General features: G+C 47.9%; 1 protein-coding gene across 5 annotated transcripts in view; it reads right to left on the bottom strand.

The window, feature by feature from the left end:
• The window catches only part of WDR59 (WD repeat domain 59), a 117,468-nt gene extending 100,628 nt beyond the window's left edge, over window positions 1-16,840 (bottom strand). For 2 of the 5 annotated variants that reach the window (XM_044986898.1, XM_044986899.1), the window contains exons 1-2: window positions 16,725-16,840; window positions 1-50 (exon numbers count right to left, since the gene is read on the bottom strand). In XM_044986898.1, the coding sequence (XP_044842833.1) occupies window positions 1-50; window positions 16,725-16,778 (104 nt within the window). In that variant the 5' untranslated portion in view covers window positions 16,779-16,840. The remainder of the gene's footprint in view (window positions 51-16,724) is intronic. The other 3 variants (XM_044986897.1, XM_044986893.1, XM_044986895.1) reach the window with 3 other exon arrangements.

Here is a 16,840-nt window from a genome sequence, read left to right as displayed (position 1 = left end):
CCAGAGAGCACTGCATGCTGTCCAAGACAATCCACTGACATAGCAGTTGCCTGTCAAAGAGAAAAAACTAAATTACACCCATCAGTTTAAGTTTCCAGTCAAACAAAACTATGTGCAAGATTGAAATCCTGAAGTAAAGCCTGCCCGCTTATCTTCAAGAAGGCCCAAGCTGGTAGGGTGGAAACCAAGCTTGATTGACATCAGAGATAGAAGAATTATCTTCCCCCACAAATCACAGAATCTGGGATGGGGAGCTGATCTGAAGGTTGAAGGTAGTGTGATGATGTAGTGTAGGTTGAAGAACAGATATGACAGACACAGCTGCAAGTACTGAGAGCTTACTTCATTTCCCTTAACTCTGCAACCACAGATGAAACCTTTTAATCACTGTTCTATAATTATTATTATTAATGTGGTTCTATTCCTGTTGTGAAGCAGCTTTTAAAAACATCTTAACCCTGCTTTTATTCCAGGGACCTTGTTTACAGTCCTGTACATGTGTAAAGTGTGACCACTTCTGTAAGCCAGACATGCACAAATGGAAGATGGCTAAGATATGTCAGAGTCTTCTTTATGTTGGACTTTCCTATTGATGGAAACTAAGAGACCCCAAAGTTCCTCCAGGAGATTGAGACAGAACAGACTGGCAGATAAGATTCTGCAGGAAGAGAAAACTAGGCAGGTTTTGAAAAATTGACATCTATGTGCTAACGGTGCGTGGGAAGCTTTATCTGGAAAGCCAAGGGCCTAAGCCATCAATTTACATATAATTTAGATGTAATTAAAAAAAACTTCTAGCTCTCATGGTTGCAAAGATAAGCTTCTGAATATGACCTGACTGTAAAGCAATGTAGTGCCATCAGCCTAAGTCTGCAGACAGCTAGATAGCTCCAGTACACCTCTACCCCGATATAACGCGACCCAATATAACATGGGTTTGCACACAACACGGTAAAGCAGTGCTTCTGCTGATCAGCGTGTCAGTCGCAGCCGGGGCACTCCACTTCCCGCCACCAGTGAGTGCGGGGAGGTTGGGGAAAGGACGCCCCCCGTACTCACCTGTGGTGGGAAGTGGAGCGCCGCGGCTGGGAGCTGGTGGAGTGGAGCGGGCTGCTCCACTTCCTCCACTGCAGGTGAGTGCAGGGAGGTTGGGGAAAGGACGTCCCCCGTACTCACCTGCGGCAGGACACGGAGCGCCGCGGCTGGGAGCTGGCAGAGTGGAGCTGGCTGGGGCTGGGCTGCTCCGCTTCCCACTGCCGGTGAGTGTGGGACCTTTCCCCAACCCCTGCCCCCCCCCCCCAGCGACATGGCTGGGGCCGGGGCAAGGAAAGCAGAGCGAGCTGGGGCCGCATCGCTCCGCTTCCCGATGCAGGTGAGTGTGGGGGGCGTCCTTTCCCCAACCTCCCCGTACTCACCAGCAACGAGAAGCCGAGCACTGCGGCTGGGAGCTGGCAGAGTGGAGCGGGCTGGGGCCGGGCTGCTCCGCTTCCCGCCTCTGCTGGTGAGTCCCTGTCAGGGGGCTGGGGGTGTGGACAGGGGGATTGGGTAGGGGGCAGTCAGGGGACAAGGAGCAGGGGGGCCAAAGCAAGTTCGATATAACGCAGTCTCACCTATAGTGCGGTAAGATTTTTTGGCTCCGGAGGACCGCGTTATATCGGGGTAGAGGTGTGCTTTTACTGCTGATCAGAGCTTTGTCAAGCAGTATCAGCATGAAATTAACAAGACTCTGGCCAGCTTCACAGCTACTTACTGGGCAGCAGAAAAAAGAATAAATATATATGTCAGTTTTACTCTATTGCCTGGCTTGCAAAACCTATGAGCAGGGTAATGCTGGCTGCCCTCCCTACATTTTTTTAGTGTTGGTATTGTTTTGTTCTGGCTAGTAGGGGGTCTCATACATTTCTCCAAACCCTGCAGCTAAGAATTTAAAACTACTCCCTTATTTAGGACCCTAAATAGTAACGGCTAAAGCTATCCTCCTGGACTCCAGTTAAGAACTGCAAACAGAATTACTAGTATAAAGTGTGTTATTACATTTACAGCAACATAACAAAGGGAAGGAGGATTTGCCATGATATTTCTGTCACAGTTCAGGGCAACTGTACCTGTATTCCCCTGAGTGGTCCCTCAAGGACACCAACTCTAAGTTCCCAGCTCCTCAGCCATCACCTCTCTTGGGTAGAGATCTGCATTACTTTCCCTTCTTCTTTAAAGGCTGCACAGTTTTGTGCCTACACTCTGATATTCCCAGCAAGCCAGTCTGCCTAGAGGACCAGCATCTGTGCTTTGCTTTCTCTCCAGAGGCTATGCCCTGTGGATAGCCTGCAATTATAAGCTACCACACAGCTCTTTATAAGCAAGCATCTTTACTCTTCAGGTGAAAAAGCATTACAGAGAAAACATATTAAAAGACTAAAGGAACCTACTTGCAAGCTAAAAAGCTCATCAGAGGTCATCCCCAACTCCAACAAGGGCTCTGGTAGGTGTCTGTCCTTCAAATCTCACAACTGGGTTTTCCCCATGGTTACAGGTTCATAACTGGCACAGATTCAGAATCAAGAACTACCATGAATAGTTTGATCTTGGCCTCACGTAACCGATAATCAGCAGACAGTGGCCTGCCCCTCAGAACCTAGCTTCAAAAGGCTGAGTTTTTGCATAATCAGAGGTGAGGAATTTGCATTCACTGCCCCTTAGATCAGGGGTGGGCAAACTACGGCCTGCGACCCGTTTTGAGCTGGCCTGCGAGCCGCCCCGCTCCAGCCAGGGCACTGGGTCGGGGGCTGCACCGCACGGCTTGGCCCCGCTCCAGCCTGGATGCAGGTTGTAATTAATGCTCCAGCTAGGGTGTAGGGTTGGAGGCCAAACCATGCGGCTCCCGGAAGCCACAGCATAGCCCCGCTTCTGCTCCTACATGCTCCAATGGGAGCTGCAGGGGCGGTGCCTGTGGATGGGGCAGTGTGCAGAGCCACTTGGCCATGCCTCTGCATAGGAGGCAGAAAAGGGACATGCTGCTGCTTCCAGGAGCCGCTTGAAGTAAGTGCTGCTCAGAGCCTGCACCCCCTGAACCTCTCCCCACGCCCCAACTCTCTGCCCCAGCCCTGATCCCCCTCCTGCTCTCCAACCCCCTAGATCCCAGCCCGGAGCACCCTCCTGCACCCCAATCTCCTCATACCCAGCCCCACCCCAGAACCCGCACCCGCTCCCCAACCCCAATTTTGTGAGCATTCATGGCCCGCCATACAATTTCTTCTATTCTCCAATGTGGCCCTGAGGCCAAAAAGTTTGCCCATTCCTGCCCTACAAATTCCCCAGGAAATCCACTTGACACTTTTGTTACAAAAGCCCATTCTAGTCTGACACATTGTTCAAGATAGCCCTTTGAAAAGTTAGGTCTCACATCTGTCACACCTCCCCCCTCAAGCGGTTACATGCAATCCCAACCCACAATAATATATGAACCATTCATTTAATACAATGGACTCCAAAGATACTTAAACTTAATTAGTAAGGTCTCCCTAGGATATAGCAGGAAATTGCCATCTCTATCACAATAGTTAGAATAGCTCCTTTTATGAAAAATGAAGAGGAAAATAGCTGAAGCCATTATTGACATAAGCACTTTTGGTCTGATGAAGAACTAGTCAACTGTCAGGTATTTAATACAGCTAGAGTGGAGCAACCTTATGCTCTTGGTATTTTTTCCATCTTTCCCAGGAGATGGGAGAAAGCCAATGATTCAAAACTCAAGTCATCTTATACAAAGGTTTTTAAAATAGGTTTAGTCAGCTGTTCCTGTTTCAAAAAGCACTTTGCAATTTTGTAACCGTTCATGTATGGTTGTAATTAATGCTTTATGTATCGGTATACTGCATTTGTAGACAGTAAGTGTTGTTAGGACAAATGTCAATGCCATAAAACTTAATTACTGATGAGAACAGGACGAAGCACCAGTATACAGTCTCACATGCTGGACAACCGTTCTGTCAGTGTCACAAATGAGGTCACCTGGTAGCAAGATGGCTGCTCCAGCATTACAGGCTCAAATCTGGGTGTAAAAATTTCACTATCAAATTCGTTGCAGAGGTTTTGCATGCCGAGAAGTGCTTCTTCAGAACATGACCTTTCAGAATGCAACTCTGAGCAAAACTAAGACAGATTTCCTCTAGACTAAATTCTCAGGTTACCTGTAATTGCTGCAATTAGCATTAACACTTATTTGGATAGGTATGTTCAAACCATTGGATGTTTGAAAGGAATGCTGAGTCACTAGCACAGGCAGCATCCCCAACCCTCCCAAACATCTACATTAGGTAATTAATTTTGGTTTACTGCTCCTCTACTTTCAGAAAGCACCTTCTCATACCCCAGAATGTTATCTGCTTTTGGGTGTACCATAACTATCGCCTTCCACTTTGCAGGAAGCAGACAGACTTGATCTTTAGACTGTAAGCTCTTGGAGGGCAGAGACCAGTTACTTGTTTAGCATAGCTCATTGTCTTGCACACTGACAGCTAATCAGACATAAGCTTATTTTAACCCACCTTTGGGCTACGCTGACAGCTTGCCAAGAACCTATGGGCCACATCCATTTGGATCAAAGACCACAGAGTACAACCTCCTTCAGTTTCAGTGAGGAGATGTAACCTGTAGACACTCCAGGTTTTAATCAGCCATTCAGCCTTCTGCTAAGAGATATAGTATTGTAGGCTGGGATCTGGAGTTTCCACAAGTAATGCTTTGGTATTAAACATTAGGTTGGCTGCATTGAGGAGCTCTATGGGCTGTAAGTGCTGAGTGTTATTTGTCTGGCTGTTCTTTAGCCACCTGTGTAATGTTCATGTTACAGAGGCAGTGTGGATAGAACATGGGTGAGATGCAGGCTGTCAATGGTCTGTAGGTGAACCCAGAAAATCACTTCACTCCGTGAACCTCCGCTTCCCCAGCTGTAAAATGGGGATAATGATACTGAGAACTGCCTTTGAAAACACTTGGAGATCTACTGCTGAGAAGTGCTTTGTAAGAGCTAGGGAGTATTAGTGTTTTACCGTATGCTGCAATCAGAGCTCTCAATTAGCCCTCTCCACACAGACCCAAACCCAAACATATGAGCGTGTTCAGTGCTACTGAAAGGTGCCAGCCTACCAGCCCTGGGAACTGAAGTCCTCTACTTCTAGAACAGGCAGTGCCAGTTCCTAAATCCACCAGTGGGCCTTGCAGCTGACCTGCAAGAAACAGCTCTAGGAGAAAGGAAATAGGTTCAGCCTCCATAGTCTTTTTAATCCTCAGCTTCTCTATTAAGATTGACAACTGTCATGTTGAAATCTAACTGCAAGGAAGAGGACTGAAACCCCCGACTCATTTCACATAAACTGTCAAGTGGCAAGATTTGATTTCTCCTGATCTGGACCAGATCTGAACAAGTGAGCTAGAGGTGAACGTCTTCATCTCATTATCAATTCTCTGGAAGCAATTCTTCACCGTAGTGTCATGTTCATTTCTCAAAACTTGATCTCTTTAATATTTTGATTAGAGGAAGAGATGGAGGAATGCAAGACATAAAACAAAGAAGGCTGTAGGCTGGATTCATTACAGTGAAAATGTATTAACTCAACACACTTGTTCCTAAAGAAGTAGTGTGACAGAGATGGTAATTTCCTGCAATATCCTGCACAAACCTGACTGAATTAAGTTGGTCTGTCATTGTGGCCAGGGACTGCATGTAATTCCATGGGGGAGAGGTAACACAGTTCTAACAGGAGCTAAGAACAGGAAGGCTGGTTAGGCAAATTCACTCCCTCTGTAACACCTCCAGAGCAGTATCCATGGGGAGGCTTGCATATACAGGCTCAAACTGGATTCTCCATAGACCAACAGACAAAGAAAGGACCTCTAGTTAAACAGCCTGAGTTAAAACAGACTCAGGGCCTTCTTTCTGATCCTACAAATGGACAGGACCATCTGTCTAAGTGGGGAAGGGGCAGTCCTTTCTTGAAAGGGTCGCCTTGTTCTGAGCAAAAAGGGTTATGAATTTGTAACCGCAGAAATAATCCCTGGTGGGCAGGGCCGGTGCAAGGATGTTTCGCGCCCTAGGCAAAACTTTCACCTTACGCCCTCCCCCCTCCCGTGCTCCCACCCTGAGGCGCCCCCCTTGCGGCAGCTCCCCACCCTGAGGCACTCCCCCAGCCCCAGCTCACCCCTCCCCTGCCTCTTCCCCGAGCACGCCATGGCTGCTTCACTTCTCCCACCTCCCAGGCTTGTGGCGCCAATCAGCTTAGGTGCCGCAAGCCTGGGAGGTGGGAGAAGTGAAGCAGCCACAGCGTGCTCGGGGAAGAGGCGGGGCACGGGTGAGCTGGGGCGTGGAGTTCCCTTGCGTGCTGCCCTCCCCCTCTTACTTGCTGCAGGCGGCCCTCCCCGCGCTCCCCTGCCCCAGCTCCCTCCACCTTAATGCCAGCGGTGACCGGGGCAGCCGAAGATCCGGCTGCCGCGGTCGCTGCCGAAGAAAATGGCGCCCCCCAAATCCTAGTGCCCTAGGCGACCGCCTAGGTCACCTAAATGGTTGCACCGGCCCTGCTGGTGGGGTTTAAAGGACTGTTTATTGGCCAGACCCCTTGTTGGAATTGGGGTGCTCTCTGGTATGCTTATTGGCATGTGTAGTATAGGCTCTTTTATTGTGTTAGTATGTTTTCTCTGTAATCCTTTTACCGTAAGACTAAATGTGCTTGCTTAGGCCTGGTCTACACTAGGATCTTAAATCGAATTTAGCAGCGTTAATTCGAACTAATCGCTCAACCGTCCACACCAGGAAGCCATTTAATTCGAACTAGGGGGCTCCTTAGTTCGAATTTGGTACTCCACCCCGACAGGTGGAGTAACGCTAAATTCGCACTTGCTAGCTCGAATTAGGCTAGGTGTGGATGCAAATCGAACTTAGTAGCTCCGGGAGCTATCCCACAGTGCACCACTCTGTTGACGCTCTGGACAGCAGTCCGAGCTTGGATGTTCTGAGCAGCCACACAGGAAATGACCCGGGAAAATTTGAAATCCTTTTCCTGTCTGGACAGTTAGAATCTCATTTCTTGCTTTGACATCGGGGCGAGCTCCGCGGCACCTGCAACGATGCAGAGCTCTCCAGCAGAGGAGTCAGCCCAATGCAAGAATAGAAAGAGATCCCCAGCATGGACAGACCGGGAAGTCCAGGATCTGATCGCTGTGTGGGGCGAGGAGTCTGTGCTGTCGGAGCTGCGCTCCAACAAGCGTAATGCAAAGACCTTCGAGAAGGTCTCCCAAGCCATGACACAGAAAGGATACAGCCGGGATGCGATGCAGTGCCGCGTGAAAGTCAAGGACCTGAGGCAAGGCTATCAAAAAGTCAGAGCGGCAAACAGACGCTCCGGAGCACAGCCCCAGACATGCCGCTTCTACGAGGCACTGCATGCCATTCTCGGTGGGTCTGCCACCACTGTCCCACCAGTGACCGTGGACTCAGTGGATGGCATAGTGAGCCAGGACAGTTCCTACTCGATGTTCGCCGATGGGCAAGACGACGAAGGGTCCGTGGAGGAAGGCGCAGGCGACAGCGAACACAATGCCGCTTTCCCTGACAGCCAGGATCTGTTCCTCACCCTCACAGAGATCCCCTACCAACCCTCACCGGCCGTGAACCCGGACTCAGAGTCAGGGGAAGGATCAGGCGGTAAGTCGTATAAACAAGAAAATATTTATTTGCTCGAAAACATGTATACCAAAAATATAAATTCTATCTATAAATACTATATCTAAAAGTTTTTAAAGGGAAACTAAACGAACAGTAGGTCTACACAGATTGGGATGGAACAATAGTCCTCCATGGACAATTCCACAAATGCTTCAAACAGTTCCTCAAATACCCTCCGCAGGAGGTTTCGAGGAAGAGGTGCCTTATTTGGTCCTCCGGTGAAGCTCACTCTTCCACGCCACGACATCCTCAGATACAGGGGAACCATCGCCTCTACCAGCATGGCCGCGTAGGGTCCCGGTCGGTGAAGTGCTTCCCTTAACATCCTTTCTTTCTGCACTCGAGAGACACGCCTCAGGGTAATCTCGTTACTGAAGTGCTGCATCTAATTAGGGCAATTAGCGAATAGTTACTGTTCTTAATGGTTTACTTATACTTTGCATAACAAAGCCCCGCGCTTAGCAGCCACGTGCTGTAGGCCACACAGGAAAAGCATACATTGATCTTTCCCCTGCAGTGTCGGGAGTGGCTGCAAAAGGGTCATAGTATCTGATTTCCAGATTGCCTTTAGCACGACGGCACAGCTATCCGTTAACTGATAAGCATAATGTACTGTAAGGCTTACCAGGACTCTCTGCTAGAGGGATTCTGCTATCTCTCCCGACTTCTCCGCTCTCCTGTGCAATGGCGCAGCCAATCAGAGCGTAGGCCAAAATGTTGTGCTTCTCTGGAGACCACGTGACACTTGTTGTCCGGTACGGTCTTCTTCATAGAAATTGACTAGACGGTGTTCACTGTTCGCCAAAATGTATCTGTACAAGGAAATCACTAACTTTCCCCATCACACAGCTTCGGCTCCTTCCCGGACTGCCCCGGCATCCCCCTCGCAGAGACTGGCAATGATTAGACGGCGAAAGAAGAAGACTAGGGACGACATGTTCGCTGAACTGATGGCCTGCTCCCGAGCAGAGGCTGCAGAGCAGAAACACTGGAGGGAGACCCTATGTGAGCAGCATCGCACACTCATGGAACGTGAGGATAGGTGGCGGCAGGAAGACCAGCAGACCACCCAAACGCTGCTTGGTCTCATGAAGGAACAAACGGACACGCTTCGTCGCCTTGTTGATGTCCTGCAGGACCGCAGGCTGGAGGACAGGGCCCCCCTGCAGTGTCTCTGCAATCGCCCTCCCCAGCCAAGAAGTCCTGGCCCCCCCTCACCCAAAAGTACAAGACGGAGGGGTAGAGGCCGTGAGAACTGTCACTGAACCAGAGCAGAGCGGCCGTGTACCCCGCACTTCTCACGTTAGAAATTTGTAGAAGTGCTTCCCTTATAGGCTCAGCCAGTCCCAAATCCAAGGTTCATCCCCCCACTGTTTATTAGATTAATAAAAGATGTTTGCTGTTAATCACTGTTTCCGTCATGTCTTTCCTGTCAGAGGATTTTTCGGTGTATGGGGTGGACAGGGGTTTCATACTTGCACGGTATAGCCTACAGTACCAGGGTACAGACTTGGGGAAAGGATCAACTGCGGGGCACACACACACTGCAGTCAGTAGGCACCAGGGTCATTCTGTGTTGTGTATGCTGCCCCTGATCATTTCGTAATGTGTATGCTTGTCCAGGGTCCTAGCGCCTGCCACGCCATTACTGTGAAGGCAGGCTGCCCTTACGATGCACTTGCAACGGATCCACGAGCCTATCCGCTGCCCTGAGCCCCAACAAGAGCCCTCATCCACGGACAGTCACCCTTCTCCCACACCCATCACCCCTTCCCACGCAGGAACCCGCAGCCCACTGCCGTCATCCAAACCCCTATGCAAAGAAGGCACCACTCGCCCCTTCCTGCAAACCCTCCCCTTCATGCAGAACCACTGTCATCCGTCCCCCACCCCAGAGACCTATGTAGGAGCAGGAGGATGTCAGTCCTCTATGGAGGAAGCGGTCTGTACATCAGTGCACACCGTGCCCAGCACAGTATGCGTCCATGTCTCAACACCAGAACAGAAATGCAAAGTAAAAGAAAGATTTATTAATAATGAGTGTAACAATTAATTTGCTTAAAAACGTGCTTTGGAAGTGGGGGAAACTTGGAGAATGCGGCATGTAGCCGCAGATCCAAATTGACACAAACTGACACAGGCCCAGGGTCAGTTTCTCTTGAAAGCAAGTGGAGAGTCATAGGTTACCCTGATCTCCGAGGAAACTTGCTTTCAAAGCCTCCCGGATACAGAGCGCTTCCCGCTGGGATATTCTCTCGGCACGGGTGTCTGGCTGAGCGTAAACTGCAGCCAGGCGATTTGCCTCAACCTCCCATCCGGACAAAAAGGCCTCGCCCTTGCTCTCACACAGATTGTGCAGCACACAGCATGCAGCAATAACTACGGGGATATTCTTTTCGCTGATGTCCGAGCGAGTGAGTAAGCTCCGCCATCTCCCCTTGAGACGTCCGAAAGCACACTCCACCACCATTCTGCACTTGCTCAGCCGGTAGTTGAAGAGTTCCTTCTCTCTGTCCAGGGCGCCTGTATAGGGCTTCATGAGCCAGGGCATTAGCGGGTAGGCTGGGTCCCCGAGGATCACTGTAGGCATCTGCACATCCCCAACCGTTATTTTGTGGTCCGGGAAGAAAGTACCTGCCTGGAGGAGTCTAAAGAGACCAGAGCTCCTGAACACACGCACAGCACCATGGAAAAGTAGCCCTTTCGGTTAATGTAATCACTGGCCTGGTGGGCCGGTGCCAGGATAGGGATGTGAGTCCCATCTATAGCCCCACCGCAGTTTGGGAATCCCATCGCGGCGAAGCCGTCTATGACTACCTGGACGTTTCCCAGGGTCATCACCTTTGAGAGCAGTTGCTCAACGATTGCGTGGGCTACTTGCATCACAGCAACCCCCACGGTAGATTTGCCCACGCCAAAGTGGTTCGCTACTGACCGGTAGCTGTCTGGCATGGCAAGTTTCCAGAGGGCTATGGCCACTCGCTTCTGCACACTCAGGGCTGCTCGCATCCGGGTGTCCTGGCGCTTCAGGGCAGGGGACAGCAAGTCACACAGTTCAAGGAAAGTGCCCTTACGCATCCTGAAGTTTCGCAGCCACTCTGTGTCATCCCAGACCTGCAGCACTATGCGGTCCCACCAGTCCGTGCTTGTTTCCCGGGCCCAGAATCTCCGTTCCACAGCATGAACTTGACCCATTGCCACCATGATCTCCACTGCCCGGCGTACCCTGCTTTCTGAGAGGTCTGCGCCACTCTCCTCACCGCGCTGCCGGAGCCTCCTCGCCCGATTTCTCAGCAGCTGACTGTTGCAGAGGTGGACGATAAGGTGCGAGGAGTTGACAACGGCCATAAGTCCAGCGATGATCGCAGCGGGCTCCATGCTCGCAGTGCTGTGGCGTCCGCGCTGTAACCGACCAGAAAAGTGCGCGAACAGATTTCCCGCCGGCGCTTTCAGGGAGGGAGGGCGTTTGTGAGTGACGGTTGAATGATGACAGTTACCCAAAACCACCCTCGACACATTTTTCCCCCAGCAGGCATTGCGAGCTCTACCCAGCATTCCAATGGGCAGCGGGGACTGCGGGAACTGTGGGATAGCTTCCCACAGTGCACCGCTTCCAAAGTCGACGCTGGCCCCGTGAATGTGGACTCAGAAATTCGAATTAGTGTATTTAGTATGGATACACAAATTCGACTTCATAAGGTCGAATCCACAAATTCGAACTAAGTTGATTCGAAATAGTCTTGTAGTGTAGACAAGGCCTTAGAAAGAGTTGTGTGGTAACTTAACTGTGGTAATTACACTGTTTTCTGTCTCCGAGACAAAGAGTAAAGCAGGCCCTGCTTAGGCAGCCTGGCTCTACTGGGGAATTCACAGTGTAGGCTACCTGGAAATACCCAGCTCAGAAGAGAGAAAGGCACGAGTCTCCACCCAAAAGAGGTGACTGCTGGGGAGCTAGAAGTTAAAAGTGGGAACTCTTGCTGGACCACAGAGGGAGAATACAGGTGCAGTGCCCTGAACTGTAACAGACAGAGCTACTGTGTTCAACTGTTGTTGCAATTGCTCATGCTTTTTTTAAGCATGTTTCCTTATTTAGTATATTTTAAAACATCTACATTTGGATGCACTTGTAAGAGGGTTTCACTATAAGCAGCAGCTTCCAAAATATAATCTTGCCTTATTGTTTTCTTGAAAAGAGGGCCCCCAATTTTCTTCCAATCAAACCCAACTGAACGATGTAGATTAAAAATAAACCGCCATAGAAAATAACGTAAATGTTGTTTTCCCCAGCAACCCAAGCGGTAACAGAAACAGTAAATCGGCACGTTAGACATGGATCTGTTCCCCAAATGTTTTAAATGGGTCATCGCTATATGAACAAGGTATAATTTGCACATCAGATTTTAGATGATTAAGCTGGAGAAAAAAAAACTAGAACTCCTGGTATAGTCACTTTAATAAGAGGAATAAATATATGATCAGCAATTGAGCAAAAACAATAAAAAAGTTATTCTCAATTGATTAAGTGTATGCACTGTATGCATTCAGCAAAACATGGGATGCTTAGCACCAAACTTCAGTTTAAAATGCTCATTTTCTTGGCAATAGAGGTTATGATTTTTTAAAAATATGTTGCTTAGCAGGCCCAGAGCTGCCTTGGCTGTTCAGACATTTGATAGTCACTACACTGTCACACAAGGATTTCAAGGAAATGAAGCTAAGAGGATTTCCTACCATGATTATTGCCAGAGATCTTTCTGCTATTTTATTAAAGGAACCTTAAATGCAATAGACGGGCAGGAGAGGAAAGCAGCCAGGTTTCTACATATCAACTTGGTCATTCATTTCCATTCACCATGAATTGCTTTTACAGATTGCAGCCATGCTTAAATCCCCATCACCTTGCAAGGGCTGTCGCTGTGATGGTCACTAAACACTGAAACCAGCAGCAACTGTCCAGATTGCCAAAATTCATTTCAGGAGAAAGAAACAGAAAATACTTTGACGGAGTCAGTCACTCACCTGGCAGGTAAGTAAAGGGGATAGGCAGGCGAGTCTAGAGCTAAAAAATAAACCTAGGGTAAGCATGTTGTAAGAAGGGGAAAATGACACTGTGACGTTATGAGTGTAATATAAGATCTCATTGAAAGGTGACAGGGCCAGAAAGAGTTAATTACCTCACCGACTGACTTGACCCAGGGTCGAACTTTAGAGACTTGTTAGGAAAATATGTAAATGAATAGAACTTTGAAATACAAGTCTGCATTGTTAGAGGTAGAAGGGTAGGTGTATGTTCAGGTCTTGGGATGTAAGCAAACAAGTCTTGTCTATTGCTATAGCTTTGATTCAAAGATCAAAAAAGGAATATTAACATTTAGGAAGACGAGTGAAATAATATTATTGTCTCTATGTCTCTTTGAAGGTTGTGGTAACCTGTATCTGAATCTGTTTAATGGATAAATTTCCCTGTGCTAATTGCCAGGATGTTTGGGAGAAGAAAAGTTAAGCCTATTATTTTCTCAGGCCAAAAGACTGCTGGAAATGTATAAGAACCCTGGGACACGATCCTACTTCATCTCAGATCTACTTTGGGTTTCAAGAGGGGGAAACCTTAAGCCATAAGGACTGAGATCTCCGGTCACTGACAGGAGTCACCCTGAATATGGACATTGGACTATAACCTATGGACTATTTCTAAAAGGACTTTTGGCGGAGGCCTGAGGCTGGGCACTTTAAGGGAACTGCGGTGTTTGAACTTCTAAGTAACCAGTGAGGTACTATAGAAGCTGTTTTGTGCTGGCTTGGTAAATCTAAGTATTGGAATAACCACCAGCTTCTGGGGTTTGTCTGCCCCCATTTTGTTTGCAGTTCACCCTAATTGAGTGACCTCAGCTGGCTCCCACAGACAGCACCGTCACAGACACAAATACGTCTTTTCTGGTAGTTTGGAAGAAAACATAAAACCAAGGCCTTGAACACTTATGGTTATAAATGATTCCAGGGCATTTCTCAAAAAAAAAAAAAGGATTAACTCTGGGATCTTGCCCAAATCCTGGATTAAAGAGACACCGACAAATTTAAAAATATATGTTGTAAACAAAGTAACATAGCTAAAAGTACCTGGGGAAAACAATTTACTGTTCACATTTTTATTCAACTTTACTTTAATAAGAACTGGTTTTGAAAAAGTTAAAGGGATAGTCAACTTTAAAAGGTTTCTACAACTGAATTAAAAGTAGTTTCAGATAACACACCTGCTACTGAGTATCCCTGTCAATCTAAGCAATTACATTTTAAATATATTTATCGTTCCCTATTGCTGCTTGAAGGCCACACACAAACAACAGAGAGAAATGACTGTTATTTCAAAGGAAACCCTGAACATGACTATATAGCAAGTATCACCAAAAAAGAGAAATCTCTCTCTAATATTTTAATTACAGGCATCTCAGTTGTTAACTGTAACAATAATAGGTAAAAAAAATTCTTGACAGAAGTATGATTTTATACTTCAGTAAGGGTTTTGTTACTGTCTCATATACAAACTAGAGAAATATAGCCTAGATGAACCTACTACAAGTTGGGTGCACATTATCAATGGTTCATAATCGATCTGAAAGGATATATCAAGTGGGGTCCCACAGGGATCTGTCTTGGGTCCAGTTTTATTCAATATCTTCTAATATAATTTGGACAATGGCATAAAAAGTACACTTATAAAGTTTGTGTACAATAGCAAGCTGGGAGGGGTTGCAAGCACTTTGGAGGGCAAGATTAGAATTTAAAATTATCATGACAAACTGGAAAAATGGTCTGAAATAAATAAGATTAAATTCAATAAGGACACAGACAAAGTACTTCATTTTGGAAGAAATAATCAATTGCACAAATACAAAATGGGAAATGACTGCCTAGGAAGGAGTATGCTGTGTTGTAGCCATGTCGGTCCCAGGATATTAGAGAGACAAGCTAGATGAGGTAATAGCTTTCATTGGACCAACTTTTGTAGGTGAGAGAGAGCGCTCTTGAAAAGTCCTGTGTAGTTTGAAAGTTTGCCTCTCTCACCAACAGAAGTTGGTCCAGTAAAAAAAAATTACCTCACCTACCTTCTCCATCTAGGAAGCAATATTGCAGAAAAAGAGCTGGATCACAAACTGAATGAGAGTCAACAATGTAACACTGCTACAAACAAAGTGATTGTTCTGGGATGTATTAGCAGAAGTGTTGTAAGCAAGACACAAGTAGCAATTACTCCATTCTAGGCAGCCCTGATAAGGGCTCAACTGGAGTATTGTGTTCAGTTGTGGACACCACACTTCGAGAAAGATGTGGACACATCAGACAACGTCCAGAGAGCTAGAAAAACATTTAAAAGTCTAGAAACATGACTTACGAGGAAAGATTGAAAATACTGGGTTTGTTACTTTGGAATAGAGATGACTGAGCAGGGACATGATGACAGCCTTCAACTATATAAAAGGTTGATATAAAGAGGAGGGTGAGAAATTACTTCTTGTTCCATCCTCTGGCTAAAGAGAACAATGGGCTTGAATTGCAGCAAGGGAGATTTAGTTAAACATTAGGAAAAAGTTCTTAACTGTCAGGGTAGTTAAACACTGGACCAAATTAACTAGAGAGGCTGTGGAATCTCTGTCATTGGACATTTTTAAGAACAGATTGGACAAAACTGTCAGCTATGGTCTTGATTTATTTGGTCCTGCCTCAGTGCAGGGGGCTGGACTTGATGACCTACTGTGGTCCCTTCCACTTTCACATTTCTATTATTTCTATGAGCTAGGATACGTCTACACCACCAGCCGGATCGGCGGGTAGTGATCGATCTATCAGGGATTGATTTATTGCGTGCAGCGTAGACACGATAAATTGATCCCCAATCGCTCTCCTCTCGACTGCTGAACTCCAGCAGTGCGAGAGGCAGAAGCAAAGTTGACGGGGGAGCCATTGCCGTTGATCCAGCACTGCGAGGACGCAAAGTAAGTAATTTTAATTCAATCTAAGATACGCAACTTCAGCTATAGCAGCAGCAAAGAATCCTGTGGCACCTTATAGACTAACAGACGTTTTGCAGCATGAGCTTTCGTGGGTGAATACCCACTTCTTCGGATGCAAGTGGTGGAAATTTCCTGGGGCAGGTATATATAAGCAAGCAAGAAGCAAGCTAGAGATAACTTTGTGGGTATTCACCCACGAAAGCTCATGCTGCAAAACGTCTGTTAGTCTATAAGGTGCCACAGGATTCTTTGCTGCTTCTACAGAACCAGACTAACACGGCTACCCCTCTGATACTTAACTTCAGCTATGAGACTACCATAGCTGAAGTCGACGTCTCTTAGATCGATCCCCTCCCCGCAGTGTAGACCAGGTCCTAGTCTACACTAGAAGCGCTACAATGGCACTGCTGGAGCTGTGCCGTTGTAGCATGTCTGGTGAAGATGCTCTAAGCTGACGGGAGAGAGCTCTCCTGTCCACTTAATTACTCCACCTTTGCAAAAAGAGGTAGCTCTGGTTTTGTCTACACTGGCACTTTTGTTGTTAAAACTTTTGTTGTTCAGGGGTGTGAAAAACACACCCCTGAACAACAAAAGTTTTAATGACAAAAAGTGTCAGCGCAGACAGCACTTCAGTGGTGGGAGACACTCTCCCGTCGATGAAACTACCGCCCCTGGTTGGGGGTGGTTTTATTTTGTCGCCAGGAGAGCTCTCTCCCAGCGACAAAGAGTGGCTACATTACAGCCATACGCTTGTAAGGTGCGCGACTCAGCGCTGGGCGAAGGACCCCTGTAGAAACAGCAGCCCGTCCCACCCGGAGGGGCTGAGCGAGGCGCCCCTCCCGGTGCGAGGGCTGCACAGCGCGGCGAGGGGGGGGACACACAGGCTGGGCGAGCTCGGCCAATGGGAGGCGAGAGGAGCGGGCCCCTGCCCCCGGGAAAAAGCAGGGAGTTCCCCGCACAGACCATGCGCTCTCTCCCAGGCTGCGGGGGCTCGTTACCTGCGAGTCGCGGAACTCCACCACCACATTCTCGCTGCTCCAGCGCGCCGCCATCTTGGGCCGCCCCGCGCGACACAGCTGAGGGGAGTAGGATTGGAGACGCAACTTCGCACGCA

Source organism: Mauremys mutica, chromosome 14, assembly GCF_020497125.1.
Source record: "Mauremys mutica isolate MM-2020 ecotype Southern chromosome 14, ASM2049712v1, whole genome shotgun sequence".
Lineage (NCBI taxonomy): Eukaryota > Metazoa > Chordata > Testudines > Geoemydidae > Mauremys > Mauremys mutica.
Note: the sequence above shows the minus strand (reverse complement) of the source record. Positions and strands in the feature narration are given on the sequence as shown.